The 25,990-nt window shown below is 52.8% G+C and overlaps 10 protein-coding genes across 10 annotated transcripts; 6 read left to right on the top strand and 4 right to left on the bottom strand.

The window, feature by feature from the left end:
* Positions 1 to 123: 123 nt before the first annotated feature.
* PHYSODRAFT_301985 (hypothetical protein) lies at positions 124 to 1,113 on the top strand (the record flags this gene model as incomplete). Its single annotated transcript, XM_009530934.1, has 1 exon — positions 124 to 1,113. The coding sequence occupies one exon, from the start codon at positions 124 to 126 to the stop codon at positions 1,111 to 1,113; it is 990 nt and encodes a 329-aa protein (XP_009529229.1).
* Positions 1,114 to 1,496: 383 nt separating this feature from the next.
* Positions 1,497 to 1,883, top strand: PHYSODRAFT_301984 (hypothetical protein; the record flags this gene model as incomplete). The annotated part of the gene is made up of 1 exon (XM_009530933.1): positions 1,497 to 1,883. The coding sequence occupies one exon, from the start codon at positions 1,497 to 1,499 to the stop codon at positions 1,881 to 1,883; it is 387 nt and encodes a 128-aa protein (XP_009529228.1).
* Positions 1,884 to 10,292: 8,409 nt separating this feature from the next.
* PHYSODRAFT_251084 (hypothetical protein) lies at positions 10,293 to 10,851 on the bottom strand (the record flags this gene model as incomplete). Its single annotated transcript, XM_009530932.1, has 2 exons — positions 10,293 to 10,677; positions 10,706 to 10,851. The coding sequence occupies 2 exons, from the start codon at positions 10,849 to 10,851 to the stop codon at positions 10,293 to 10,295; spliced, it is 531 nt and encodes a 176-aa protein (XP_009529227.1).
* A 921-nt stretch (positions 10,852 to 11,772) lies between these two features.
* PHYSODRAFT_506731 (hypothetical protein) lies at positions 11,773 to 12,468 on the bottom strand (the record flags this gene model as incomplete). The annotated part of the gene is made up of 1 exon (XM_009530931.1): positions 11,773 to 12,468. One exon carries the CDS (start codon positions 12,466 to 12,468, stop codon positions 11,773 to 11,775), a length of 696 nt encoding a protein of 231 aa, XP_009529226.1.
* Positions 12,469 to 13,963: 1,495 nt separating this feature from the next.
* On the top strand, positions 13,964 to 15,123 carry PHYSODRAFT_286325 (hypothetical protein). The gene has a single exon (XM_009530930.1). It carries the CDS (start codon positions 14,010 to 14,012, stop codon positions 15,015 to 15,017), a length of 1,008 nt encoding a protein of 335 aa, XP_009529225.1. The 5' UTR covers positions 13,964 to 14,009; the 3' UTR covers positions 15,018 to 15,123.
* A 1,613-nt stretch (positions 15,124 to 16,736) lies between these two features.
* On the top strand, positions 16,737 to 17,975 carry PHYSODRAFT_505369 (hypothetical protein; the record flags this gene model as incomplete). Its single annotated transcript, XM_009530929.1, has 1 exon — positions 16,737 to 17,975. The coding sequence occupies one exon, from the start codon at positions 16,737 to 16,739 to the stop codon at positions 17,973 to 17,975; it is 1,239 nt and encodes a 412-aa protein (XP_009529224.1).
* A 475-nt stretch (positions 17,976 to 18,450) lies between these two features.
* PHYSODRAFT_301981 (hypothetical protein) lies at positions 18,451 to 19,764 on the bottom strand (the record flags this gene model as incomplete). The annotated part of the gene is made up of 1 exon (XM_009530928.1): positions 18,451 to 19,764. The coding sequence occupies one exon, from the start codon at positions 19,762 to 19,764 to the stop codon at positions 18,451 to 18,453; it is 1,314 nt and encodes a 437-aa protein (XP_009529223.1).
* An 897-nt stretch (positions 19,765 to 20,661) lies between these two features.
* On the bottom strand, positions 20,662 to 21,836 carry PHYSODRAFT_301980 (hypothetical protein; the record flags this gene model as incomplete). The annotated part of the gene is made up of 3 exons (XM_009530927.1): positions 20,662 to 21,181; positions 21,208 to 21,701; positions 21,735 to 21,836. 3 exons carry the CDS (start codon positions 21,834 to 21,836, stop codon positions 20,662 to 20,664), a joined length of 1,116 nt encoding a protein of 371 aa, XP_009529222.1.
* An 813-nt stretch (positions 21,837 to 22,649) lies between these two features.
* PHYSODRAFT_301979 (hypothetical protein) lies at positions 22,650 to 23,618 on the top strand (the record flags this gene model as incomplete). Its single annotated transcript, XM_009530926.1, has 1 exon — positions 22,650 to 23,618. The coding sequence occupies one exon, from the start codon at positions 22,650 to 22,652 to the stop codon at positions 23,616 to 23,618; it is 969 nt and encodes a 322-aa protein (XP_009529221.1).
* Positions 23,619 to 24,515: 897 nt separating this feature from the next.
* On the top strand, positions 24,516 to 25,953 carry PHYSODRAFT_301978 (hypothetical protein; the record flags this gene model as incomplete). Its single annotated transcript, XM_009530925.1, has 2 exons — positions 24,516 to 25,679; positions 25,924 to 25,953. 2 exons carry the CDS (start codon positions 24,516 to 24,518, stop codon positions 25,951 to 25,953), a joined length of 1,194 nt encoding a protein of 397 aa, XP_009529220.1.
* Between the last annotated feature and the right edge of the window lie 37 nt (positions 25,954 to 25,990).

Genomic DNA, 25,990 nt, shown 5'->3' with positions numbered 1-25,990 from the left:
CAGCTAGCAAGATGCCAGGACAATCTCAGTTCTCAATTTGCATAGCAGAGCTCACGTGGTTTTGCACTTTGAAAATTTTCAAACAAGCATCGACCTGGAACACCCGTCGGCCAACACTGCAACATGAGTCGCCTCGCGTCGAAGCCGAAGGACGACAAGGAGCGGTACGTGACGTACTCGATCGTAGTGCGCGCCGCTAACAAGGACAAAGGAATCGAAGAAGAGGTCGTCACGAAGAAGATGACCAAGTTTATCGACGGAGGGCCCAAGGACTTCCTGGAGTGGGTCTACAACTTCAACCAGCTTGCGAAGCTGAAGCCCTGGCTGGCCGAGGACAAGATCCTCAACACTACTATCCTACTCGAAGGCGATCTCCGCGATGCCTTTGAAGAGGCCGCCTTCTCCGACGACGACGTGCGGATGGACGAGGAATACACCGCCGCGCTCCGCAAGGCCTCCATCGTCGTGCTTCCCGTCGATGACAGCGAGAAGCTGCAAGAAGACCTCTGGGAGATTCGCAAGCCCCGCGACGAGTCGCTTGCCGAGTATAGCAAGAGGTTTCGCGCTCTCGCTCGCCAAGAAAACACGCTCGCTCGCCTCAACGGGACGTCTCCGATGTGCGAAGACGCTCTTTGCCGCTTGTACAAGCGCGGTCTCCCCTACGACTGGCAAAACAAGTACGATGCCAGCGGGCAAGTCTACACTACGGTGACCGCGCTCATACCCTTCTTCGAGCGAATCGAGCAAGGCGAGCGTCACCTACACCGCGCAGGTGCCCACAACCAGCGTGGGGACGGCAATGACAACTCACGCCACTCTGGAACCAGAAACAACAACGGCAACCGGCGCAGCAACAACAGCAGCAACAACAACCGCCAGCAGAATCAACGTGGCGGAAACCGCGGCTGTGGACAAGGCAACAACAACGGAAGTCAACACGGGAACGGCCACGTCAACAGCTCAAGCAACAACATGTACTGTACCTTCCATCGTACCACCACCTACAACACGCAGGACTGCCGCTCGCTTCGCGCAAACAATCGCCAAGAGGAACACCACCAAGCCGACCAGCTGCGCGGCTCCCGTCCTGCTCGAAACCGACAGCAAAACTAGCAGACTCGGGTGGAACAACGCAGTCAAGATCTCGGGCACTCAAGTGACGAAGAATACCTGTGCGTTGGGCTCCAAGCGAAGACCGGTCCGAAGCCGCCAGAGATGAGGGTGATGATCAAGTTGGAGAGTGGCAAGGAGCGCTACCGTGCCCTCCTGGGCAGCGGACGCTCCCGCAGTATTATCAGCTCGGAGTTTATGCACACACTGCAGCAGCAAGGTGCAGCCCTGGAGAACACCGATGTCTCGTTCGAGTTGGTCAAGGGGTCGACCCAAAGTCAGGGCGCCATGGTTGTCCGCTTTCGAATCCCGCAGCTCAAGCGCGACTCGATTATTATCCATCAGTTCGAGATTTTGCCGTCGCTAGCTGATGATATGATGACCTGATGGCCGCACTTGGGCTTGTGATTGATTTCGGAACGGGTCGTGTCACCTGGGACGGCAGCGAGATGATTTTTTGCATCGCAAGCAGCAGTTCCCCCCCGTTAGCGCCTATCGCGGCTTGTCCTGACTCAGCTAGTGGTGACGATGATGATGTTTGCGCTGGGGATGATGAATTTTTCGCCGGTGAGGAGACTACAGTGAAACCTCTGGATTTGCTTCCTGAATTTCTAGAACAAGCGCTACAGCACTGCTACTTGAAGCTTCTAGAGGAGTACGTCGATTTGTACAACGGGCGTCTTGGAAGAATCCGCCTCGACGATTACATTCTGCCTCTCCGTGCTGATTATAAGCCGGTGCACACCAAGCCGTACGCCGTACCACGACGGTGATCTTCCCTTTGTGATTGTGTATCTGGACGACATTCTCATCTTTCCGAGAATCCGGAGGATCATTTGGGACATCTGCGCATTGTGTTCGAGCGCCTGCGACAGTTCGACGTCACCCTGAACGCGAAGAAATGCCACATTCTCCGTGAGCAGGTTGATTACCTCGGATTCACGCTGACACCGGAAGGCATACATCCACAGGCCAAGAAAGTGGAGGCGAAACTGCAGATCGCAGAACCGCGAAGCAAGAAAGAACTGCGCCGCTTCCTCGGGATGATCGCTTATTACCGCGCGATTGTCCCCAATAAGTCTGCTTTAACCACGTCTAACCTCGAAGAACGTCCCTTTTGCCTGGACTCCAGAGTATTCGGCAGATTTTCAAGCTGTGAAAGCTGTTCTGGCGCGCAACGTGTGGCTCGCGTTTCCAGATTATCGTCGCAGGTTCCACGTATTTGCAGATGCAAGCGGGCGCCAAATTGGAGGCGTCATTGTGCAGGGCAAACGCATTCTGGCGTGCTTCTCGAGGGCCATGACGGAGACCCAGCGGAAGTACACCACAATGGAATGGGAGCTGCTTTCTGTCGTCGAAATCCTCAAAGAGTATCGTACAATGCTACTGGGGTTTCCTATGGTGCTGCATACGGATCCCAAAAAACCTGCTGTACCCGCGCGAAAACTCCCTTCGCGTTAAGCGCTGGAAGTTGCTGCTCGAAGAATATCGTCTGACTGTGGAGTAGGTGCCAGGAGCTCAAAACGTTGGTGCTGACGCTTTCTCTCGTCTTCAGTAAGATCACGTTAAGCAGGTGACCGAAGACGAGCTGTACGCTATCGAAGATGAAGCTCTACCTATCGACGGCACGGTGATGAAGAAACACCAGCTCGAGGACTCCACGTGCAAGTCGATCATCGAGCGACTGAAGCAGAACGGTGCAGATCCGGATTACGCGCTTCGCCCCGCGCTCGGAACGTTCTACTTCAATATCGGAAGCGCGTCATGGTCCCTGAGTCCCTGCGCCAGGATTTAATCGAGCTCTACCACGACAACTTGCTGTATCCGGGCGGTAAAAAACAGTTCCGCACCATGTCAACGTTTTGGTGGTCCAACATGGAGAAAGATGTGAGCGCGTTCGTCAAGAAGTGTATTGCCTGCAAACGTGCTAAGCTCCATGGTGGAAAGTAAAAGTACGGTCGAATTCCACCGACTCCTGCCACCAACAACGACAGCCCATTCGATGTTGTGCATGTCGACTTGGTCGGGCCATTTGAGGGAGAGCACTATTGCTTGACGGCTATTGAGCAGCAGTTCCGCTGGTTGGAGGTGATCATGCAGCCAGGCAAGACTTCAAAAACTACTGCAATCAGCTTCGAGCGTGCCTGGTTCTGCCGGTTCCCTCGCCTTAAATGTGTCATGCATGACCTGGGCCCTGAATTTACGGACGATGAGTTTCAGTTGCTACTCGCGTTCATGGCAATTAAGGACAAGCCGATCACGTCGAAGAACCCCCAGGCTAATGGTATATGCGAACGTGAATATTCTGCGGGTGAGACTTGATCTACATGACCAACTCGATGTGGCGTTGGACTACGCTGCATACACCATCCGGGCCAGTTATCACTCGGTCCTCCGAGCTTCGCCCGCACAATTGCTGTTCGGTGAAGATATGATCACTTGCGAGCTTAATTTTGCCAACTGGGGATTTCTCTCCAAGCAGCGCTTCATGGCCATCCTACAAGAAAATGAGCGCAAAAACATGAAAAGAATTCAGCACTTCTACAATGTCGGGGACCAAGTTATACTGCGAATCCCTGCTCACGGTCTCAAGAAAACTGATCCTGTCTCTAAGGGGCCATTCATCATCAAGGAGGTGTTCGACAATGGCAACGTCCGTCTCGACACCGGATCGACGGAGTACCGTGTCAACATCCGTCACATTTTCCCCTGCTGATCCTGCATTTGTTCCATTCCTGGCATGAGGGAGAATGATAACTCCCACGCAACCGTGACGCCAACCTGCCTGTCCTCGCCGAAGATCGTTAGCAGCCACTGCCTCATGGGTTCATTGGGTTCACTCGTAGCTTAGTAGTAGTCGCTAGCCAGCTAGTAGGATGCCAGGACAATCTCAGTTCTCAATTTGCATAGCAGAGCTCACGTGGTTTGGCATACTAACACGAATCAGAATGTTCTATCTCTATGGCGTGAGCGAAGCGAACAGCGGGGGCGCCGAAGGGGCGCACAGCCAAACGCAATGCGGCTGGTAATTGTGAATAATAGTGCTAAACCTGGCTGTAGATGGTCTGAACTTTTAGCATCTAGAAGTTGCGTTACGAACTATACAGTGTAACCTCAATTCACCAGTGAGATCTCTGCAATCTTAGACAGTCCAACAAGTACTATAACGCTCCTAACAATTATTTAAGTCATGGGAATCTTGCTGACTGTGCATTAGCCTTTCCTTCGTTGCGATATATCGTATCACACCTATAGATTCTAGATGAGGTTTCTAGATGAGGACATCTTAACTAAAGGGTTAACCCCCCAAAATCATATGCATCGAAATGAAACCACAATAACATTTATATGGAGCCTGACCGCCCGGCGTATAGAGTTCCCTGGTAAGCACCATATATCACTAAGTATCCTAAAGTTCACACCCAAAATACGTAGTGTCACGACCGACTGCTCACTCTGGTACCTAGCATGTTATAAGTGCTGTCCAAACGACATATATGTTAGGATCGAAGAATAACTAACTCATCTACATAAGACTTAGTTTTTTTCCACATCATCACAATTTAAAAAACAACGCTAAAAATGTATGTTTCTGTTTTCCAAATACCGTACCTCAACACACAAAGAATACTTTCGGTCTTTCTCATTTGACACTCAAATTACCGTTAAAAAGCTCTCAATTTCTTCAAAACTACTTTCTTCTTGGTAATATTTTGCAGTTATATGCGTCTTGATTGGCTAAAACTACGTTTCAATTTCAAAAGAATTGCCCCTTGAAATGGTTAACCATTCTTTCTGCGAGGTACGGTAGTATACTTGGATTAAATGTATACTTATTATTGGTAAAAAAAAAACTGAATGGGGGGCGGTGCTGCAGTTATTCAAATAATATTTTGTAGCATTGCCCCCTTAGCAACCCAGGCGACAAATCGCCGTGAGGATGCTGCCATACTAGTAGATATTATAATGCCCAGCGCAACAACAACTTGTATGTAGCGCTTTGACCACGTATCGAGTGCATTACAAGCTCACCACTTATCACTACCCTAGTACCTTGAACGATAATGTACCGCCAATATGGTACAGATCTAGATAGTGATGCCTCTGCATAGTGATAAAAAGTGGAGGCTATCACTACAAAGATGATCGTCTGTATTTTCCAATTTTGAGAGGTTCTAATTTGTAACCCTAACTCGTTCAAAGGCTTCGTACCCATCATATTCAATAAACTAGCTGAGCAGCTCGAGTCGAGTTGCTGGTGGGCTGACCTCTTACGTACAGTAAACTGTACATTTGACGACATCCTCAAAGCATCAGCCTAAGCTTATCAGCGCTACTTGTCACCGTTGTGTGTTTTGAAGTGCTTAGGTTTTACGCTGGGGCAACCATCCGAAAGCACAACGCTGCGTCGAACCTTATTTGCTCACGAATGAGCAGCATTCGTTGCTGACTCGAGCTAGGTTCGCAACAACTTGCAACAAAGCGCAACCTCGGTCAGGTTGGCTCCCTTGCTACCTGTGCATGCAGTTTTGATTAAGAGCAACAATTGTTTTGGTGTATGGCTGTGCTAGTAATGCCGCACTGCGATCAAGTAAGGCAGCTATTCTGTCCCCCAGCAGGTATTGAAAACCATCGCAGTAGTTTCTCTGGCTGGTTCGGTGCATATGATTATTACGGTATGTAGTAGATAGCTAGATCTTTTTACTACATATATGGTAAAGGTGCTATATAAATGGCAGAAGCTTACAGCTAGGCAGGTCACTCGAATACGTGTCATATTGCACTTAGAGTGATCAGCTGATAGCCGTGCACTCAATCTAGCTACCGAGCTTCGGATATGCAGCATGTCTGCCATCGCCCAGCACGCCTTCCTGCGCGGCATCAAAATTGCCAGCAGCTCCTACGCTGCATCAACTCGTGTAGTACACGACGTGTACACGTAGCAGTGTCAGTTTGGCAGCAATGCAACAATTCGTCATCGCATCTAAATCTTGCAGTTATTAATAGACGTTCCCGCCGAACACAAGCCCTTTGCTGAGGCAACAACACTCTCATGTGCGATATTGGATGAATGGGCTGCTGGGCGGCGGTTGTACGTACGGCAAGCTGCCCTTAAGCACTGATATCGCTGGCAGTGACTCGCTGTTGCTGCGCAATCGCCTTAAGGTCGCCACGGCAGAGTTCCAAAGGCGATCCTACGTGCTCATACCGCTGTGATACCGCGAGACGAAGGGGCGTCGTGCACTTATGTACCACTACTTTAAGGCCCTCCGATGACGATGCTCTTACTGAAAGTCTGTGAGGAGTCTCTTGGCGAGAGAGCGTTCTAATCACAGAGGAATATGGTCATTTCACTGAGCGTGGGGTCATTTTACAGAGCGTGGGGTCATTTTACAGAGCGTGGGGTCAAACTACAGACGGTAGTGCATAATCGCAGTGACAGCGATTGCTTCACAGAGCACGCTCCTGTTCGTGTAGCCTTCGGCACAGCGTAACCCGCGCAATTCTGCCGCAGAATTGCCGCACATTTACTATTGCAGACCAAATTTGTTTTGTAGAGGGATACACCCTACCGGAGGTAAAATACCAGACGCCCGATTTTGCTCAAAAAACGAAACGCCCAGATGTATTTATCAAAATTACTAAACTGAGCACTCTACCTCAAGTCTCTCAAGGCCGAATCTCACCAATGCGGCTGCCGACACAGCCCAACTTATTAGCTTGTTCGCCACCACCACCCCAACTTGAGATCGAAGCTCAGTAGAGCAAGCTTTGCGTTTGTTCCTGCCGCCGACAGAAGCACCCCCAGCAGCTATAGTGCTAAACGACGAGCCCATCTTAACACCACTACTTTTCTCTGTAGGTAGACCCGGAAAGAACGTATCTACAGTGAAACAAACATTACAGTGTAGTCTCAGGTGCTCGACAATAGCCTTCTTCATTGCAGCAGTGTAAAATGGTAGGGCCCGCGTCGTTCTTGACCTCCAGACAGGCGAGGGTGACTTGGTGGCGCCCGCGCCGTTGCAGAAATGATCGCGCGCTGAGCGGCCGAGAGTGCAAAAATTACTGGCTTGAAACTGGCGTATCCCTCAACAAGTCAAGCCCTGTCAATCTGAAGGCACAATTGTGATTGGCTAGTACTATCCTGTATCCTATAGGTGGGTGTATCCCTCTACAAAACAAATTCGGTATTATGGCCGGCTCAATGCCTGCGTACAGTGGGTGCTTCTTCTGGTGTGGCGCCCATGAGGGATCACTACAGCCCACCCCCGCTGCCTCCTACTTTCGAACTAGGCGCGCTATTAACGCATGTAGCTCGACCGAAAGGCGAGGTATTTAAGCAGGGGGGGCAGCTACGATATCGTCATGGGGGTCGGTAACGCGAAGCGGATGAAACAGGGCTACGTGTACATCACCTGCATAAATCTAGAATGTCATAGAGTGAAGTGAAATACCAGCTAGCAGCTACAGCTTGCAGTAGCACAGGCTGCGGTTGCCATGCCTCGAGTAGCGGCCCGATGGAGGGCGGAGCGTTGATCGGTACTAGTCAAAAAGAACACTTGCGCCGTGCGCTACAAGTCTCTCAACTATGTCGACGTGGCCGTTTACAGCTGGCCGTGGCCATTGAGCGCGTCGATAGCGGAGGTAGCACACACATCTCTCAGCCAGGTATGCTTGAGACTGCTTTCCGAGCTGGAAGCGCGGCAATGAAACACTCGAGTCCCCATGCGTTTTGCCGCTCTTATGGCAGGTCGATATAGGATCAAATAGTGGTGACTCATGCGGCAGACCGACTGGCGTTGCGTCCGGTGGAGCCCACGTTCAACACTTTGGCGCCATCGACGAAGTTTTCGGTAGGCTACGACGCAGGGAGTAGGATGCGCTATTATATATTATAAAATACTTCCTACACCTCAATGCATGAACTGCAGACTCCTCTGCCTCTTTAAGGCTGTAGCACGATCATGATCGACAGCTTTTATCTTGCGATGTAGCATGAAACTTCTGCTCCTAGCATTGTCTGGTCGCGAGGAGCATAGTTTTAGTGCAACGAGACGGCAGGTATTCATGCAGCAAGCGCACATCCCAAAATACCATATATCTACTCGATCACGGCATAATATCACATAGGAGAGAAAACACACACAGCACCCAGCAGAAACGGCTGGGTCTTTGCTCGTACAGTTCGCAAGTGCCGGTATTTCTGCCAGTAGAATTGCATTTGCTGCTGCCGGTATTGCCCTTATGTACATCTGCCAGCAGAATTGCATGTGGCATGGCCCGCGATGTACATCTGCCGGCAGAATTGCATGTGGCAAGGCCCGCGATGTAACAGGGTTACACGCACAAGTGGCTACAGTCACTTGTAACTCCAACAGACGTCGTGTCTGTTGGAGGTTCGAAAGGATTTCTCGAACTTGGTGTCGACACACCAAAGGCTACATACATTTACGATCATGGTCCATAGAGACTTAGGATTCCTATTGGCTGAAAGCAGCATCTTTTAGCCAAGGAGCGACATACATAGCATCTCATTTTAACCCCAAAACATTATTTGGATCGTTTATTTAGATTAACCCACCGGCGACCGCTCTTATCCCAATTTTGCAGGGATAAAATTAATATAGAAATTTGTATACTTGTGGGATAGGGTAAGAGAGGTCCCCAGCGGCCGGCGCCGACCCTTCGGGCTCCACCGACGTTCAGTCTCATTGGTCAGATCCACCCAATCAAAACTTGACTGAGGTCTTAATACTGAGCTGGTTGAAGACTACGCTGGGAAAAACCTTGGCGTAATTTGTCCTAAATATCGGGATATTTCCTTCTGTAGAGAATCCAAACCAGAATATTGTAAAATATGAGCGAATAGTTGTGATAATACTAACTTACCTTAACAGCGACCCCTCGCGATCCTGCCGATACTGCGGTGTCCAGGTTGCATCTGTAAGTTGTCGTGAAAGCGTGGCGGAGCGCCCTAGATAACGCAAGCAATCCGATCATCTAGAGCATTGCTGGGTCGCGCAGGCGGAGGGGGCACATGGCCGTTCAAATATAAGGATCTAGAACGAGTAGAAAGCGCTGCGTGGGCACCGCAGCTTGAAAATATGGTTAGCCACATTGAGCGCCATCATTATTAAGCATCATGTTTTGATTTATGCTCCCATGCGTGCTGATGAGGCATTGTGAGCAATACCGTCTAACCGCTGTTTGACTCAAACACAGGTTGGCACCTTCATGATACGTAGTTCCGACACAGGGAGGTGGTAATTCCCTAGCATCACGTTCATGTTTGAGCGGGCCGCAAAACCTGCCGAACCAAAGGCGACTAGCTAACTAAAAGGTGGATGAACTCGCTATACCACACCTCTGGTCTCTACGAGACTTACATGACAAGAATAATCAAGCCGAGACGCTGAGCGTCAATGGTCGCTTCTTTCAAGTGGCCAATCTACCGAAAGACAAAGAAGCACGTGCTTCCATTGTATTCGGTCTGGTCCTTATGAAGCGACGTTGATTGTGGCCACGTGGCTACATGTATTAGCTTTTGCATGTTCAACCACGTCAACGTTGCTTCGACGACTTGTCAACATCGACATGTTTGTATTGATCTGAGTATAGTGATTATCATGACAGCAGACATGTCGACATTGACATGTTTGACTAGACTTTTGTATAGATGTCGTTATGTCAAGATTGAGATATTTGTCTAGGTTGCAGTACACGGCAATGTCAACGGCTTCATATATTGCTCTGTTACTCTAATGTAAGCTCAAACTGTCATAAGCCCCGGTCGTTCGCTGAGCTACCCGGCTCGCCGGGAAGTATGGCAGGCTGTCGACGAGGGACTCGCAGGCGCGTTGGCATGCCCGGCTTGTGAGGGGCCGCGATCATGCTTTCCACACAGGGCTTCTAGTGAGGCGCACGCGCGCCGCCCATGCCAATGTTGTCGACCGCCGCGAGCGTGCAGTCCGTATCGGGTTTGGCCCGAACCGCAAGCGTACTGTCCAAGTTGGGATCAGCACGCAGTCAAGGTCGGGCATGGTCGGTGATCGTGAGCCTTGGGATGATCTCGAGCATGCCGTTCGCGCTGGGCTGGTCGAGGGGAGGGGGCAGACGGAGTCGCCGGTATGGCGTTGGTACCGGGCATCTCGGGGGACTCGATCGTGGCTTCCTTGCCAAGACTATCCGGAACAGCACAGGGGCCCACCGAACCGAGCTTGAGGAGGGCGCAGAGCATGCCGACCGTGCCGGGCGTGTCGGGGGTCAGCGAGCATGCCGTCCGTGCCAAGCGTGTCGGGGACCGCGGAAGGGTTGGCCGCGCCAGGCATGTCGGGGATCGCGGAAGGGTTGGCCTCGCCGAGCTTGTCGGGATCCGCGAGCATGTCGACCGTGTCGAGCATGTCAGGGGCTGCCGGTCTTGCGTCGTTGCAGGGCATGTCGGAGGCCGCGCGGGTGTCGTCCTTGCTGGGGCTACTGGGGGCCGTGAACGGGAAGGTCGAGTCGGGTTTGTCGGGCTCGGCGCGCGTGTCGTCCGTCGCGGGCGTGTCGGGTCGCGAGCGGGTCGTCCTTCCCGGGGTCCCGGGTAACCATGAACGGGATGGCGGGGTCAGGCATGGCGAGGGGCTCGGGCATGTCGTTGGTGTCGGGCATGCCGTCGGGCTCGGGCATGACGTCTGTGCCGATCTTGCCGGGGGCCGCGAACGTACTGCCCGCGTCGGCCTTGCCCGGTCCCGCGAGCATGCCGCCTCAGTAGACAGCAGCAACTTCGGGTTCGGCAGAGGTTGAATGAGAGGACGCCGGGGGCCGGGTGCGATCACGACATTGTAGGCGCTTGAGTGCTTGTCGGCGTTTTTAGAAACGAGCTTTCGATGCGGAGCGGCGGCGAGCTTTGGTTCCGATGATACGCTCACGAAGACGCGCCTCAATTCCGAACCCGGGGGAAATTTGTAAGCAAATCTATTGGCTATTTCAGGAGTAATTAGTGATCATTGGCGATATCGTTTGAATACTTGCGATGATTGGTGAAATTGCTTGATGGAAGCAGGAACCGCGCAAGCAGCATGGCGCGAAAGGTGACGAAGATGTGCACGTTGAAGTGATAGCGTGACGTGTATAGCGTAGCTTAAGTATGGAAGTCGGAAATGGCAGCAGTGCCACAAACTAGATTGTCCCGCATTGTGTTACGTTGCAGAAGTGCCCATTTTGGCGGCAGTGGCGGACACCGGTGGCACCAGATCACAGCCGCCGGCCGTCCTAGCTTTAGGATCGCGCTCAAAAGCGACTATAGGATGCAGTGAAACAATTCTAGGCTGTGGTGCGAGCCCGGGCCTCATCAGTGAGCTTCCAATTCCGCAATGAGCACTACGACCGCTATCTCTAGGACCAGGCTCTAGCAGCAAGTCATTCTACGCGACTCCTCGTAAGATCTCGTCCCGAACTCCATCCGTGAAACCACGCACGTGGCTGCCACTGTGTCGAGCACGACAAAAAGAAGTTGATGCCGCTGAGCTGGCGCAACTAGCAACAATCACGCTAAAACAGTAATAGTAAATGTAAGAAAATGCAAAACTACAGTAGTATATAGACTGCAGCCAAGTAATTTCACCACCGTTTCTAATGGCGACATGAAGTAACAAGAGACTAGCTGCAGTATCGCTTCTCTCAAGGTCCAGCTGAATGATCTTGCTGCTCGGTTTTCTCATGTACGTTGAATAGCACACCCCGAAACGATGCAGCAGCCGATATAGCCTGCAACTCCCGACAGATTTTATTTCGCGTGCTGGCCTCCAGCCTCTTCCAGCGATCAGTTAAAAACTGCTTGACAAACTCAGATGCCACCACAAGCGTATACAATCCGGGGCCTTCTGGGTTGGGTATGTAGTGACCAACGCCGTGGAGCACCACCTCAGCCTCTGTTCTGTTAAAAAAATTTACCAAGTTGTCGACATTTTCGAAATAGGACATAAATATCTCCATCTCTTTTTGCCGTGACTCGATGATGCTTTCAACTGTGGACAGGCATTCACGAGCAACACCACCAAAAGTCCGGTAGCGCTGCTCGACTTTATCCAGAACCGAAAGAGCCCCCTCCTCGTAATTCAAGAGGGTATCTGAGGTATCCATCGCCAGATCAAGTGCTTTCGCGGCAGTTTGGAGCTCCTCGAGATCCCACAGGGGCATGAATAGAGTTCGCTTGTGCGGGTTCTTCGCCATCATACGAAACCACGTCTCGTTTGGGCTCGTAAAGCACACCATTTGTGCAGTCTGAGGAGGGAAAATAGGAGGACCATCGTACAGGTAAATCAGCTTGCCTCCCTTGCCCACTTCTTTCTTCGTCTTCACAAGGAGAGCGTCCATCGCGGAATTCTCGTCCGCAGCGTCGCCAATCACTTGTCCGCCTTTCCACACGACCACATTCGTCCTGATTGATTGCGAGTCCGATCGAAGGAAAGAGGCTGTGATGATCGTGGTATCTTTATTCTTAGCGCTGTAGCGCTCAAGGAAGTATGCGTAGAAGACAGACTTGCCAATCCCTGTGCCAAACAAAGAATAATTCAGCTCAGTATACAGGCTCAGAACACAGTCGTTTAGAATCCAGTAGCCGTCTTACCTGGTGTCCCCGAGATCGTCACATACTTAACCTTCTTCACCTCAAGCAGGCGAATAACCAACTCGTAATACTCGGCGTAGCACTTGCGCACATAGTAGATTGGCTGCAGGCAATCGGACTCCATCGGCAGCCCCACGGAAACGTCCTGGTCGTGCTCTCCACCCACGCGGACGCAGATCCGGCGGCCTCCCCCTCAACCTCGACCTTACTAGCTTCAGCTGCGTCAAGTGCACTGCGAGCTGCGCCGGGTGCGGTTGCTCCTGGGTCAATCTTTTGTCGCTTGGGCTCCCTCGGATTCGTGGACATCTTGCGGCAAGATTCTTGGCAATGTGGAGCAAATTCCGATTTGCATTGACGGATTCCCCCGCCGAGGGAATCGACTCGAAAGTCCCTCGGCGAGGTCTCCGGGGACTGACATGGGGTCGCTCATCAGATTGAAGTGGGCCAATCACGGGGCAAACGTGAGGCTGCGACGCGCTCAGTATTGCGCGCTGCGAGCAACGACCTCTTCATGTCTGCCGGGCCCTGGACCCTCGGATCAAATCTCCTCGGCTACCGTAGAGCCGGCCACGCAGGCTCGTCACGCGCTGCTCCAGGCGTCAACTTCGACAAGCGTCGCTTCAGAAATGGCTGAAACTGAAGTTGCACCTGTAGACGCAAAGCTAAAGTGCGATCGGCGGCACTGCCGACAGCGGATCGCCGTCTCCACCGCCGCTGAGACCGGCGAATTTCGCCAGGCAGGTTGCCCCGCCCCCCGGGACGCCGGAACGTCGTGCAGCAGAGCTGACCGCCGGGCGCCCTGTTTAACTCCCGCGAAAAAGGACATTTCATCCATCATCAACATGAGGCGCAAGGTTTTGGGCACGCCCAAGAGCCCCGAAAATCGTCCGCAGCGGGCGCATCGACGGCATCAAAGCTGCAGTAGGTGTCCGAGGTTGCCACAATGCAGTATCCAAGCTGTCAACAGCGCCGCGTTGCCCCATGCCGCGTCGCGGGGCCCGACGCATTGCCACCTCAGATTGGCGAGCCAACTGCAAGTGGGATAGCCGCGGCGGTCGCTGTTAAATACGGTCCAGACCCCGTTCTATGCAGCTCGCGCGACATCGCGCCACCGACCCACTTCAACTGGTGGCAGCAGCGCCACATAACGCGAGCCATTCGGGGCCACGACGGTCGCGCGAAGGCGTGTCGTCCAGCGCCACACGTAGCCTTGTCGGCGGTCTCCGTCACTCGCGAATTCGCCGGCTCAAGCTCTAGCAAGACCCCTCCCTCGCCCTCCTAGTAGACCATGTTCGCCCGCGCCTCCCTCATCTCCGCCTCGACGCTGCGTCGCGCCTTCTCCACGGCCACCGGCCAGCAGAAGGTGGCCGTGCTGGGTGCCGCCGGCGGCATCGGCCAGCCCATGTCGCTGCTGCTCAAGGACTGCGACCACATCGGCCACCTGAGCCTCTTCGACGTGGTCAACACGCCCGGCGTGGCCGCCGACATCGGCCACATCAACACGCACGCCAAGGTGACGGGCCACGTGGGCATGGAGCAGGCCGGCGAGGCCCTCGAGGGCGCCGACGTCGTGGTGATCCCCGCCGGCGTGCCGCGCAAGCCCGGCATGACCCGTGACGACCTGTTCAACACGAACGCCGGCATCGTGCAGTCGCTGGCCGCCGCCGCCGCCGAGCACTGCCCCAACGCCATGATGCTCATCATCGCCAACCCCGTCAACTCGACGGTGCCCATCGTGGCCGAGACCTTCAAGAAGGCCGGCGTGTACGACCCCAAGCGCCTCTTCGGCGTCACGACGCTGGACGTGGTCCGCGCCGCCACATTCGTGGCCGAGAACCAGAAGTGGAACCCGCGCACCACCAACGTCAAGGTGATCGGCGGCCACGCCGGCACGACCATCCTGCCCCTGCTGTCGCAGCTCGAGGGCGCCAAGTTCTCGGAGGAGGACATTGCCAAGCTCACGCACCGCATCCAGTTCGGCGGCGACGAGGTCGTGCAGGCCAAGAACGGCACGGGCTCGGCCACGCTCTCCATGGCCTACGCCGGCGCCCGCTTCACCACGCGCCTCCTGGACGCCATGAACGGCGCCAAGGACGTCGTCGAGTGCTCGTACACGCAGAACGACGTGACCAAGCTGCCCTTCTTCTCGACGCCCGTGACGCTCGGCCCCAACGGTGTGGAGCAGGTGCACCACTTCGGCGAGCTCTCGGCCGTGGAGCAGGCCAACTTCGACGAGATGATCGTGGCCCTCGAGGCCCAGATCAAGAAGGGTGTGGACTTCGCCAAGAACAACTAAGTTGCTGGTCTAAAGGCTGGTTAGCTAGCTGCACCGAGGACGCTTTAGAGCCTCGATAACGCTAGCTCTATCAAACATGTAGCCTTGATATCTGTTTTTGCTCAAACCCGTCACCAACCATCTTTAATGTGAATTTGCATGGATGTGGGTAATGTGTAGCACCAAGTCGCTGTTGCTTACGCTGCCCCGACATCACTCTCAGCTTCACTGGAAGAAGTTAGTTTTAGCCACCTGCTTGACTCGACGCTGACCGCGATCTTCTGCTGCCTCGTCACAAGAAGCTGGAGCTGGCGGTTTCTTGCTCATGGCCTTCTGCTGCTTTCCTAGATCTTGAAGTAAGTCTTGTACTAGGCTGCAGTTGGCTTGTTTGAGTTGGCACGGCTGCATCGGTGGCGTCGGCGTCCAGCCCATCATCTTGTTTGTCGGTGCCATCGAAGTACTGTGAGCGGTGAAGCTTCACTGAGAACTCCACCGCTAACAGTCAGTCTGGGCCTTTGTCGCCGACTTCGTTTGCTACCTGTTCAGCCATAACATGTTCGAGGTAAACGACCTAAAGTTGCAGCTTTTGACTCAAACCTAAAAAATTGAGGTTGCCCTGGTGCCTACGCCCGTGAAGTTGACCAGCCGCTCTCAACTGCTTGGTAGCTGCAGCGCTGATACAGTCCCGAAACCTGCCGGCGGTGCCGATACCAATGAATCCCTGAGTCTCAAAAACAATTCTGGAGTTAATTAGGCTGGCACCGCCCAGGCTTCAAGCAGCAAGGCTCCGCTCCGCAAAAAGGTCACATTTTTTTCTTTTTCGTGTCGCTTTTGTTGAGCAATTTCTTGTTTTCTCTTTATTTTTGAAGATGAACAAGTTGTTTGAAAGTGCTTAGTATGTGTTGTATTGTAAACCTTGGGGCATCATCCACATTTTCGTTTCATACCTGTACATGCATTTTGAAGTGCAATCTTTTTTATGCAAAGAGCTCTCCGTGAGCCGGTTCAATCCGTTTGAGACGGTTCACAAACTTTTTCTGTTCGATGCAAGCGGGCCAAACGAATTGTATTTTTCCCTCGGGCAAATCGCTCCACGGCGCGAATAGTACACCGAATATCCCGGATCAGAGCGCTTACATCGGTCATTTCCGAGCACTAGCCAGATTATTCCACTACAGCCCGCAGCCGCCCTGATCGCTCGATTAAGCGAAGCGCTCGGTCACCCGCCACCCGATCGTCAATACAGTACTTCGACAAAGATCGAAATGAATGACATCCAATTAATCCACGACATGCCACTGTGGTTCTTTAGTATCATACGTCTGACTTCTGCAATTGAGACTACAGTTCATGCTATCCAGCACGAATTAAAATAATACACGAGGCATTCTACTGTACGGTTGCATTCGTTTCGAGGGTACAGTACTGCACATGCATACAGACAAGCAAACAAGGCACAGGCACCTGCACACGTTTGAGCCGGGGGTCCCATCCTAGGATCGCGGTACGCCGTGGAGGCCTTGAAGGCACGCGCCAACTAAAAGCTGGTGGAATGGATGCTACCGTTCCGCTGTGACAGGCGCTATCCACGATCAGATTTGCTACATGTATAACCATCGACTCGTACAAGTCCTGCGCCCTCCAGGAGATCCCGTCAGTTGACTGGGGCGGTGACAGCCACACAAAGGCTGTCGAGCTTGACTCCATCTCGCTCACAACCACTTTCTCCTCCTCGGTCTCATGTGGCACTCCACGCTCGTTCTCCTCCTCTTGATATGCGTCTGCGCGGCGCAGAGCGACTCGGACTCGTCCAGCGGGTCCGCTAACCCCGTCGACATGCTCTCCACGAGTGGCAGCACCGACGACGTGTACAACGTCTGCCCCGTTGTCGTCGGCTTCACCGAGGAGCAGGAGAACCTCTCGGACGAGGAGCTCAAGGCCAACGCCGCCGACGCCGCCATGTCCGCCTACCTGCTGAGCCACCCGAACAACACGCTGTGGGACTACTTCAAGATCGAGCACAAGCAGAAGAAGGAAATGAACAAGCGTCTGCCGCTCAAGCAGCGCATCAAGAACGCGATCAAGGGCGTCGTCGACTACACGGCCAACACGGTCATCGACCTGGCGCAGGACATCGCGGACGCTATCAAATGGATCGTGAACACTCTCCGCGACCCCCTCGTCGGAATCAAGCAAGTCACCACCTTCTTCAAGACGTTCGGCCATAACGTCAAGTCGCTCTGGACGCTCTTCAAGGAGGACCCCAAGGAGACGGCCGAGAACATGGGCGGCGGTCTGCTCCTGCATATCACGCACCACCCCGCTGAGTTCACTGCCGAGACGGTTCTTACGGTTAGCGCTGGTTTCGCCGTGATCGGTGGCCTCATGGCTGGTGTCGAGGCGGTCTTCGGCGGCATGAGCAACGTCATCTCCAACGTCCTCATGTCCGTCCTCATGTTCCTGCACGCCATCGACGACCCGATCTACATCGTCACGCCCCTTGTCAACTCCCTCGTCGACACCGCCGGCGCCATCAACACTAGAAGCAACTCGTCCTCCACGAACGCCACCTCTAATGTGCTTACCATCGACCCTATCAAGCCCTTGAAGGCCTGCAAGATCCCCAAGCAGTACCGCCCGGTGTTCTCCTCCCGCGACCTGTGTCTGAGCTCCCCCGCTCAGGTCCGCGAGCTCATCTTCGGCACGGCCAAGCGCGCGATCAAGATGTCCACCCAGGAGCGGATTGCCGCCTACAACCACTTCCACGACTTCGTATGCTGCTACCTGCAGGACCAGGAGTTCGAGGTGAACGCTCCGGAGATGGACTCGACCGCGTTCGAGGCCAAGCTCGTCGCGACGCCCGTCAAGATGCGCAACTGCACGCAGCTCTTTGCCAACTACAGCGACGAGACGGTGTGGAGGTTTTCCGGAAGCGCGAACCTTGACGATGATCTCGACGATGACTCCAACAACGAATAAATACGACTAGACATCGGTTAAGCAGAGCTAACAAATCCATATTTTTGAAAGTCACAAATCACGTAACTTTACGTTGACCCCGCCACCACCGTAAAGCTTTCAATAACGACCTCAAACTTTACGGAAGTTGCAGCATCCGTACATCTTCACGTGACAGCAGTAATTTTCGGCGAAAAAGATATCACGAAGGTAGGGAGGGGCCTGTGACGAAAATGTCGAAGGTGGGACACAAGGCGAGGCGGTTTGTCGGATTTGCTAAATAGTCAGAAGTGGTTTTCAAATTTGTACAAGCAAACGCAGTAGAGAGTGACATAGACCGATTCATAACCCCTCTTCCACATTGTTGAGAGCTGCCCTTTGGGTTTACTAAAAAAATCCACAAACATCTCTCTCACTGTAATCCACCGATGGTCGCAATTCGGGGCAATCCGGACAGATATTTCCGGGGGTATGGATACAGTCACAGCGCTATGCTTCAGAAATGAGCTCCTTTTGCTTCAAAAAGCGTAACACCCGACGAGGGAGCTCTTTCGAAGAGTGCTTGCGCCAAGCTTTGTCCAGCGACGTCTGGGCGTCGTCGTATCCGCAACTGGATGAAGGCTTTCTCGACCGACTTTGGACTGACAAGGTCAGTTTTGTAGAGAAACCGAACTACTTCAGCGCAGTTGTGCTTTGCCGCTTCTTGGAAGGCTTTGTTAACCAACTTGGGAGAGATCGACCCCTTGGAGTACAAGAGTTCCACAACGTCCAGACGACATCTAAGTGTTGCGTCGGAAAACCCCGCGTCAATGGCTTCGGGGGAGACTCCTCCCTTGTTTACCAAAAATTCCAATACCCGCACTTGGACATCGCGCCGTTCAGACAGAATTCCTGATTCAATTGCAGCGCACTCAAACGCGCTGTTTATCGCTCGACGAGAAATACCCCCTTTGCTGTCCAAATGCTTCAACATATCAAGTTGGAGGCTGCCAGCAGCGTTTTGAAAAGCTTCATCGAGAGAAGCAGCCGAAATCGTGTATCCCTCAATTGCACACAAGTATTCGAGAGCTTCCATTTGGGCACCGCTGACTGCCGATACAAAAGCCTCATCAATAGCAGCCTGCTCAAATTTCTGAAGCGACTGTAGATGCCTCACTATCTCGAGATGACCACCGCGGGCTGCCGATGCGAATGCTCTATCTAACGCAGCAGCATCGAAACCATGCTTGCCAAAGAACATTTCCACCAATTCCAGCGAGCCGGACCAAGCTGCAGCACAGAGTGCTGATATAAACGATGCGTCTTTGTATCCATTGTGCTCGTACAGGTAGTCGACGATATTCCGCTTCCCTTCCTCGATCGCAGTGACGAGGGGGCAGCGAAAGAGAAGGTCACATTCATATAGCTCTGCAAGTTCAGCGCCACACTCTTCCATCACGAACTTGACAATCTCCAGACACCCACGACCGGCCGCATCGATCATTGCTCTGAAGACATTCTCCATCTCGTCCTCGCCATGGAATTGATACACACACTGAAATACCTGGAGGTTGTCCTGCTCAACTGCCCAGTTGAAGAGCTCTCTTGGGTCTTCCGTCTTCTCACAGATCACCCCAATGATCTCCTTCTCCTCGCCCTTCACCGCCTCCTCCAACGCCTCCAACTCGTCGAAATCGTAAGGTGAATGCTTGCCATAATGGTTAAAATACCAGTCTTTGCCAAGTTCAAATTCCTCCCAACTTGCCAGCAGAACTTTGACTGCATCCACATGCCCTCCCCTCACGGCGTTCATCAACGCCTGCTTGCACATTTGCTGCGGCTTGTAGCCGGGTTTCACCCACCACTTGAAGATGGTTTTAATGGCCTCGTGGTGGCCGTGGGCAGCTGCGACGTCCGTGGCTGCACACCCGACGTGGTCCTTGTCCTGGCCGATTTGGGGCAAAAGCGTCCGCAGCCAGTCGATGTCATTGGAGGCCGCAGCTTCCACCGCCGCGTGCTCGGGGGTCGTGGAGAAGAGGTCGATGCGCTTCAAGACATGGGGGAGCGCCTGGATTCGGTGCGGGAACTTGGCCTCCTTCAGCCGCTTGAGCTGGCGAGCGTCGTAGTTGGCATCGCTGGAGTACCGAGGGCGCTTCATCTCGACTGCGAACTTTTGAGACTGACGAATGTATTTGCAATATTTGAGACGAGTGCATTCGCAATATTTCGATTTGCACAAATTGGAATATTAGATTAGCAGACGTGATTTTCTTTCGTTCTTGAATAGAATCTAAGAAAATCTACTTCAAGAATGCATAGCGCTCTATTTCTTCACGGTGCAGGACCACTTAGAAACTTGACACTCCTTGATCGCGAGTCGTTTCTAGCTCTCAGCAAAGAATTCTTGTGGTCTAGCCGGAACCTGCTACTTTTTCAGCGTCTGCTGCTTTTGCCTCAGAAAGTGGAAGACTCGTTCGGGAAGATCACGGGGCGATGTGAACTTACCCAACGCCTTGTCGAGCAGCGTATGGGGATCACATCTGCAACTGAGCAAACACTCCATGACGTAGAGATCTGCTCGCTTGGCAGCGCTGAAGAAAGCGTCCTCAAACGACTTTTGGGTAATTTTGCCGGTTTTGTAGAGGGACTCCACTACTTCGATACTGTTGTCTTCGGTCGCCTTATGGAATGCTGCTTCAACGGCTTCTGATGAAATGGATCCAGTAGACTATAAGAATTCTACAACTGCGGCACTGCAGTGGCCTCCTGCATACGGGAACAGCTCGTCGATCACCTCAGGATACACTTTCCCTTTGCCATGCAAGAACTTTAAAACGCGAACTTGGTCTTTGCCAGTGTCGCCCAATTTTGCGATGTCCTTCACGGCGTTTTCAAATGCTATGGTGACGACTTTACGAGAGAAACCTCCCTTGCCATCCAAGAACTTCAGCATTTCCAAGTGACAGCCGCCAGCTGCGCCTTCGAACCCTTCATCCAGCGAAGGAGCAGAAACTTGATGGCCTTCGATATTGTCCAGGTACTTGGCAGCGTCCAGTTGACCGTTGCTCGCCGCTTCCACAAACGCCTTGTCGGTGGCCTTACCATCGAATTCACGCTTCGCCTGGAGAAACGCCATGATCTCGAGTTGGTTTTTGCTAGCCGCAGATGCAAGCGCCTTTTCAAACCGGATTGGTCGAGATATACCTTCTCGTCGAACATCTTGACCAGCTCCAACGGCCCGTAGGCAGCTGCAGTGCAGAATGCTGGCACGTACGATATATCAAGACACCTATCGTGGGCGTACAGGTAGTCCACCATATCGCGCTGGCCCTGCTTGATCGCAAAAATGAGCGGGCACGAAAACTTTTTGTTCTCGTCAATGTGGTCGAGTAGCTCCTCACCGCAGCTCTCGAACACGAACTTGACGATATGCACGCACCCTCGAGACACCGCAATCAGCAGGGCTCGGGACAGATGATCCATATCTATCTCGTCGTGGAAATCGTACACGTCGTAAAAAACTTGAACATTGTCGTGCTCGGCTGCCCATATGAGCATTTCCCCCGGAATAGTGTTCTTTTCACAGATGACTCGAATGGTCTTGCGGTGGTTGTGCTTTGTCGCCAATTCTAACGCCTCCAGAACATCAAAGTCGTAAACCTGCTCCACGTGGAACTCCTCTTGATCGGTGGGCATGCCATCTAACTCCCGTTCGTACCAATCGGACAGTAAGGCTTTCACGGCCTTGTCATGTCCTGCTGTTGCTGCCTACGCGCGCGCTGGCTCGTAGCCGCCACTCACCCACCACCGGTAGATGGCTTTAATAGCCTCCGTATAGCCCTTTGCGGCTGCAATGTCAGTGCCATTGCACCCGACCTCGTCTCTGTCGCTGTCGACGTCCATTTGGTCCAGAAGTTCCTCTAGCCTCTTGTTGGCCGCAGCCTCCACCGCCGCTTGCTCGACGGTCATGGCGTACAGGTCGATGCGCTTCATGACGTGAGGCAGAGAGCGGATAGTGCGAGGTAGCTGTGCATCTTTCAGGCGCTTCTTCTGGCGGAGGGAGTAGTCGGGGGCGTTTCGTCGTCGTCGCGCGGGTGCTTCATCGCTGTCCAGTCCACAATTTGATGCTTATCGAAATGCATCAATAAAATTAGCAATAGAAATTATTGTCAATATTGGTGTCATATTCTCAAAAGCCAAACTAGATTTTCTGATAAATTTTACTGAGTATATTTACACACATATTGACAGTAAGTTGCTAATTTTATTGATGCATTTCGATAAGCATCAAATTGTGGACTGGACAGCGATGAAGCACCCGCGCGACGACGACGAAACGCCCCCGACTACTCCCTCCGCCAGAAGAAGCGCCTGAAAGATGCACAGCTACCTCGCACTATCCGCTCTCTGCCTCACGTCATGAAGCGCATCGACCTGTACGCCATGACCGTCGAGCAAGCGGCGGTGGAGGCTGCGGCCAACAAGAGGCTAGAGGAACTTCTGGACCAAATGGACGTCGACAGCGACAGAGACGAGGTCGGGTGCAATGGCACTGACATTGCAGCCGCAAAGGGCTATACGGAGGCTATTAAAGCCATCTACCGGTGGTGGGTGAGTGGCGGCTACGAGCCAGCGCGCGCGTAGGCAGCAACAGCAGGACATGACAAGGCCGTGAAAGCCTTACTGTCCGATTGGTACGAACGGGAGTTAGATGGCATGCCCACCGATCAAGAGGAGTTCCACGTGGAGCAGGTTTACGACTTTGATGTTCTGGAGGCGTTAGAATTGGCGACAAAGCACAACCACCGCAAGACCATTCGAGTCATCTGTGAAAAGAACACTATTCCGGGGGAAATGCTCATATGGGCAGCCGAGCACGACAATGTTCAAGTTTTTTACGACGTGTACGATTTCCACGACGAGATAGATATGGATCATCTGTCCCGAGCCCTGCTGATTGCGGTGTCTCGAGGGTGCGTGCATATCGTCAAGTTCGTGTTCGAGAGCTGCGGTGAGGAGCTACTCGACCACATTGACGAGAACAAAAAGTTTTCGTGCCCGCTCATTTTTGCGATCAAGCAGGGCCAGCGCGATATGGTGGACTACCTGTACGCCCACGATAGGTGTCTTGATATATCGTACGTGCCAGCATTCTGCACTGCAGCTGCCTACGGGCCGTTGGAGCTGGTCAAGATGTTCGACGAGAAGGTATATCTCGACCAATCCGGTTTGAAAAAGGCGCTTGCATCTGCGGCTAGCAAAAACCAACTCGAGATCATGGCGTTTCTCCAGGCGAAGCGTGAATTCGATGGTAAGGCCACCGACAAGGCGTTTGTGGAAGCGGCGAGCAACGGTCAACTGGACGCTGCCAAGTACCTGGACAATATCGAAGGCCATCAAGTTTCTGCTCCTTCGCTGGATGAAGGGTTCGAAGGCGCAGCTGGCGGCTGTCACTTGGAAATGCTGAAGTTCTTGGATGGCAAGGGAGGTTTCTCTCGTAAAGTCGTCACCATAGCATTTGAAAACGCCGTGAAGGACATCGCAAAATTGGGCGACACTGGCAAAGACCAAGTTCGCGTTTTAAAGTTCTTGCATGGCAAAGGGAAAGTGTATCCTGAGGTGATCGACGAGCTGTTCCCGTATGCAGGAGGCCACTGCAGTGCCGCAGTTGTAGAATTCTTATAGTCTACTGGATCCATTTCATCAGAAGCCGTTGAAGCAGCATTCCATAAGGCGACCGAAGACAACAGTATCGAAGTAGTGGAGTCCCTCTACAAAACCGGCAAAATTACCCAAAAGTCGTTTGAGGACGCTTTCTTCAGCGCTGCCAAGCGAGCAGATCTCTACGTCATGGAGTGTTTGCTCAGTTGCAGATGTGATCCCCATACGCTGCTCGACAAGGCGTTGGGTAAGTTCACATCGCCCCGTGATCTTCCCGAACGAGTCTTCCACTTTCTGAGGCAAAAGCAGCAGACGCTGAAAAAGTAGCAGGTTCCGGCTAGACCACAAGAATTCTTTGCTGAGAGCTAGAAACGACTCGCGATCAAGGAGTGTCAAGTTTCTAAGTGGTCCTGCACCGTGAAGAAATAGAGCGCTATGCATTCTTGAAGTAGATTTTCTTAGATTCTATTCAAGAACGAAAGAAAATCACGTCTGCTAATCTAATATTCCAATTTGTGCAAATCGAAATATTGCGAATGCACTCGTCTCAAATATTGCAAATACATTCGTCAGTCTCAAAAGTTCGCAGTCGAGATGAAGCGCCCTCGGTACTCCAGCGATGCCAACTACGACGCTCGCCAGCTCAAGCGGCTGAAGGAGGCCAAGTTCCCGCACCGAATCCAGGCGCTCCCCCATGTCTTGAAGCGCATCGACCTCTTCTCCACGACCCCCGAGCACGCGGCGGTGGAAGCTGCGGCCTCCAATGACATCGACTGGCTGCGGACGCTTTTGCCCCAAATCGGCCAGGACAAGGACCACGTCGGGTGTGCAGCCACGGACGTCGCAGCTGCCCACGGCCACCACGAGGCCATTAAAACCATCTTCAAGTGGTGGGTGAAACCCGGCTACAAGCCGCAGCAAATGTGCAAGCAGGCGTTGATGAACGCCGTGAGGGGAGGGCATGTGGATGCAGTCAAAGTTCTGCTGGCAAGTTGGGAGGAATTTGAACTTGGCAAAGACTGGTATTTTAACCATTATGGCAAGCATTCACCTTACGATTTCGACGAGTTGGAGGCGTTGGAGGAGGCGGTGAAGGGCGAGGAGAAGGAGATCATTGGGGTGATCTGTGAGAAGACGGAAGACCCAAGAGAGCTCTTCAACTGGGCAGTTGAGCAGGACAACCTCCAGGTATTTCAGTGTGTGTATCAATTCCATGGCGAGGACGAGATGGAGAATGTCTTCAGAGCAATGATCGATGCGGCCGGTCGTGGGTGTCTGGAGATTGTCAAGTTCGTGATGGAAGAGTGTGGCGCTGAACTTGCAGAGCTATATGAATGTGACCTTCTCTTTCGCTGCCCCCTCGTCACTGCGATCGAGGAAGGGAAGCGGAATATCGTCGACTACCTGTACGAGCACAATGGATACAAAGACGCATCGTTTATATCAGCACTCTGTGCTGCAGCTTGGTCCGGCTCGCTGGAATTGGTGGAAATGTTCTTTGGCAAGCATGGTTTCGATGCTGCTGCGTTAGATAGAGCATTCGCATCGGCAGCCCGCGGTGGTCATCTCGAGATAGTGAGGCATCTACAGTCGCTTCAGAAATTTGAGCAGGCTGCTATTGATGAGGCTTTTGTATCGGCAGTCAGCGGTGCCCAAATGGAAGCTCTCGAATACTTGTGTGCAATTGAGGGATACACGATTTCGGCTGCTTCTCTCGATGAAGCTTTTCAAAACGCTGCTGGCAGCCTCCAACTTGATATGTTGAAGCATTTGGACAGCAAAGGGGGTATTTCTCGTCGAGCGATAAACAGCGCGTTTGAGTGCGCTGCAATTGAATCAGGAATTCTGTCTGAACGGCGCGATGTCCAAGTGCGGGTATTGGAATTTTTGGTAAACAAGGGAGGAGTCTCCCCCGAAGCCATTGACGCGGGGTTTTCCGACGCAACACTTAGATGTCGTCTGGACGTTGTGGAACTCTTGTACTCCAAGGGGTCGATCTCTCCCAAGTTGGTTAACAAAGCCTTCCAAGAAGCGGCAAAGCACAACTGCGCTGAAGTAGTTCGGTTTCTCTACAAAACTGAACTTGTCAGTCCAAAGTCGGTCGAGAAAGCTTTCATCGATGCTGCTGACCGTAGCGATCTCTATGTGATGGAGTGCTTGTTCAGTTGCGGATACGACGACGCCCAGACGTTGTTGGACAAAGCTTGGCGCAAGCACTCTTCGAAAGAGCTCCCTCGTCGGGTGTTACGCTTTTTGAATCAGAAGCAGCAAAAGCTCGAAGCATAGCGATGCCGTTGTGGTGGGTGACTGTTGCGATCGAGTTTTATAGATTCAGTCGAAAGTAAGAAGTTACACGTAAATGTGAAAATACATTTCACCCTTTTATCATTTCCATT

This window comes from Phytophthora sojae (genome assembly GCF_000149755.1).
Source record: "Phytophthora sojae unplaced genomic scaffold PHYSOscaffold_5, whole genome shotgun sequence".
NCBI classification, from domain to species: Eukaryota; Oomycota; class Peronosporomycetes; order Peronosporales; family Peronosporaceae; genus Phytophthora; species Phytophthora sojae.
The sequence above is the reverse complement of the archived record's forward strand: the minus strand, read 5'-3'. Positions and strand labels throughout refer to the sequence as shown.

Coding starts and splice junctions, on each gene's coding strand:
- PHYSODRAFT_286325 (XM_009530930.1), top strand. CDS start 14,010: ATGTTCGCCCGCGCCTCCCTCATCTCCGCCTCGACGCTGCGTCGCGCC.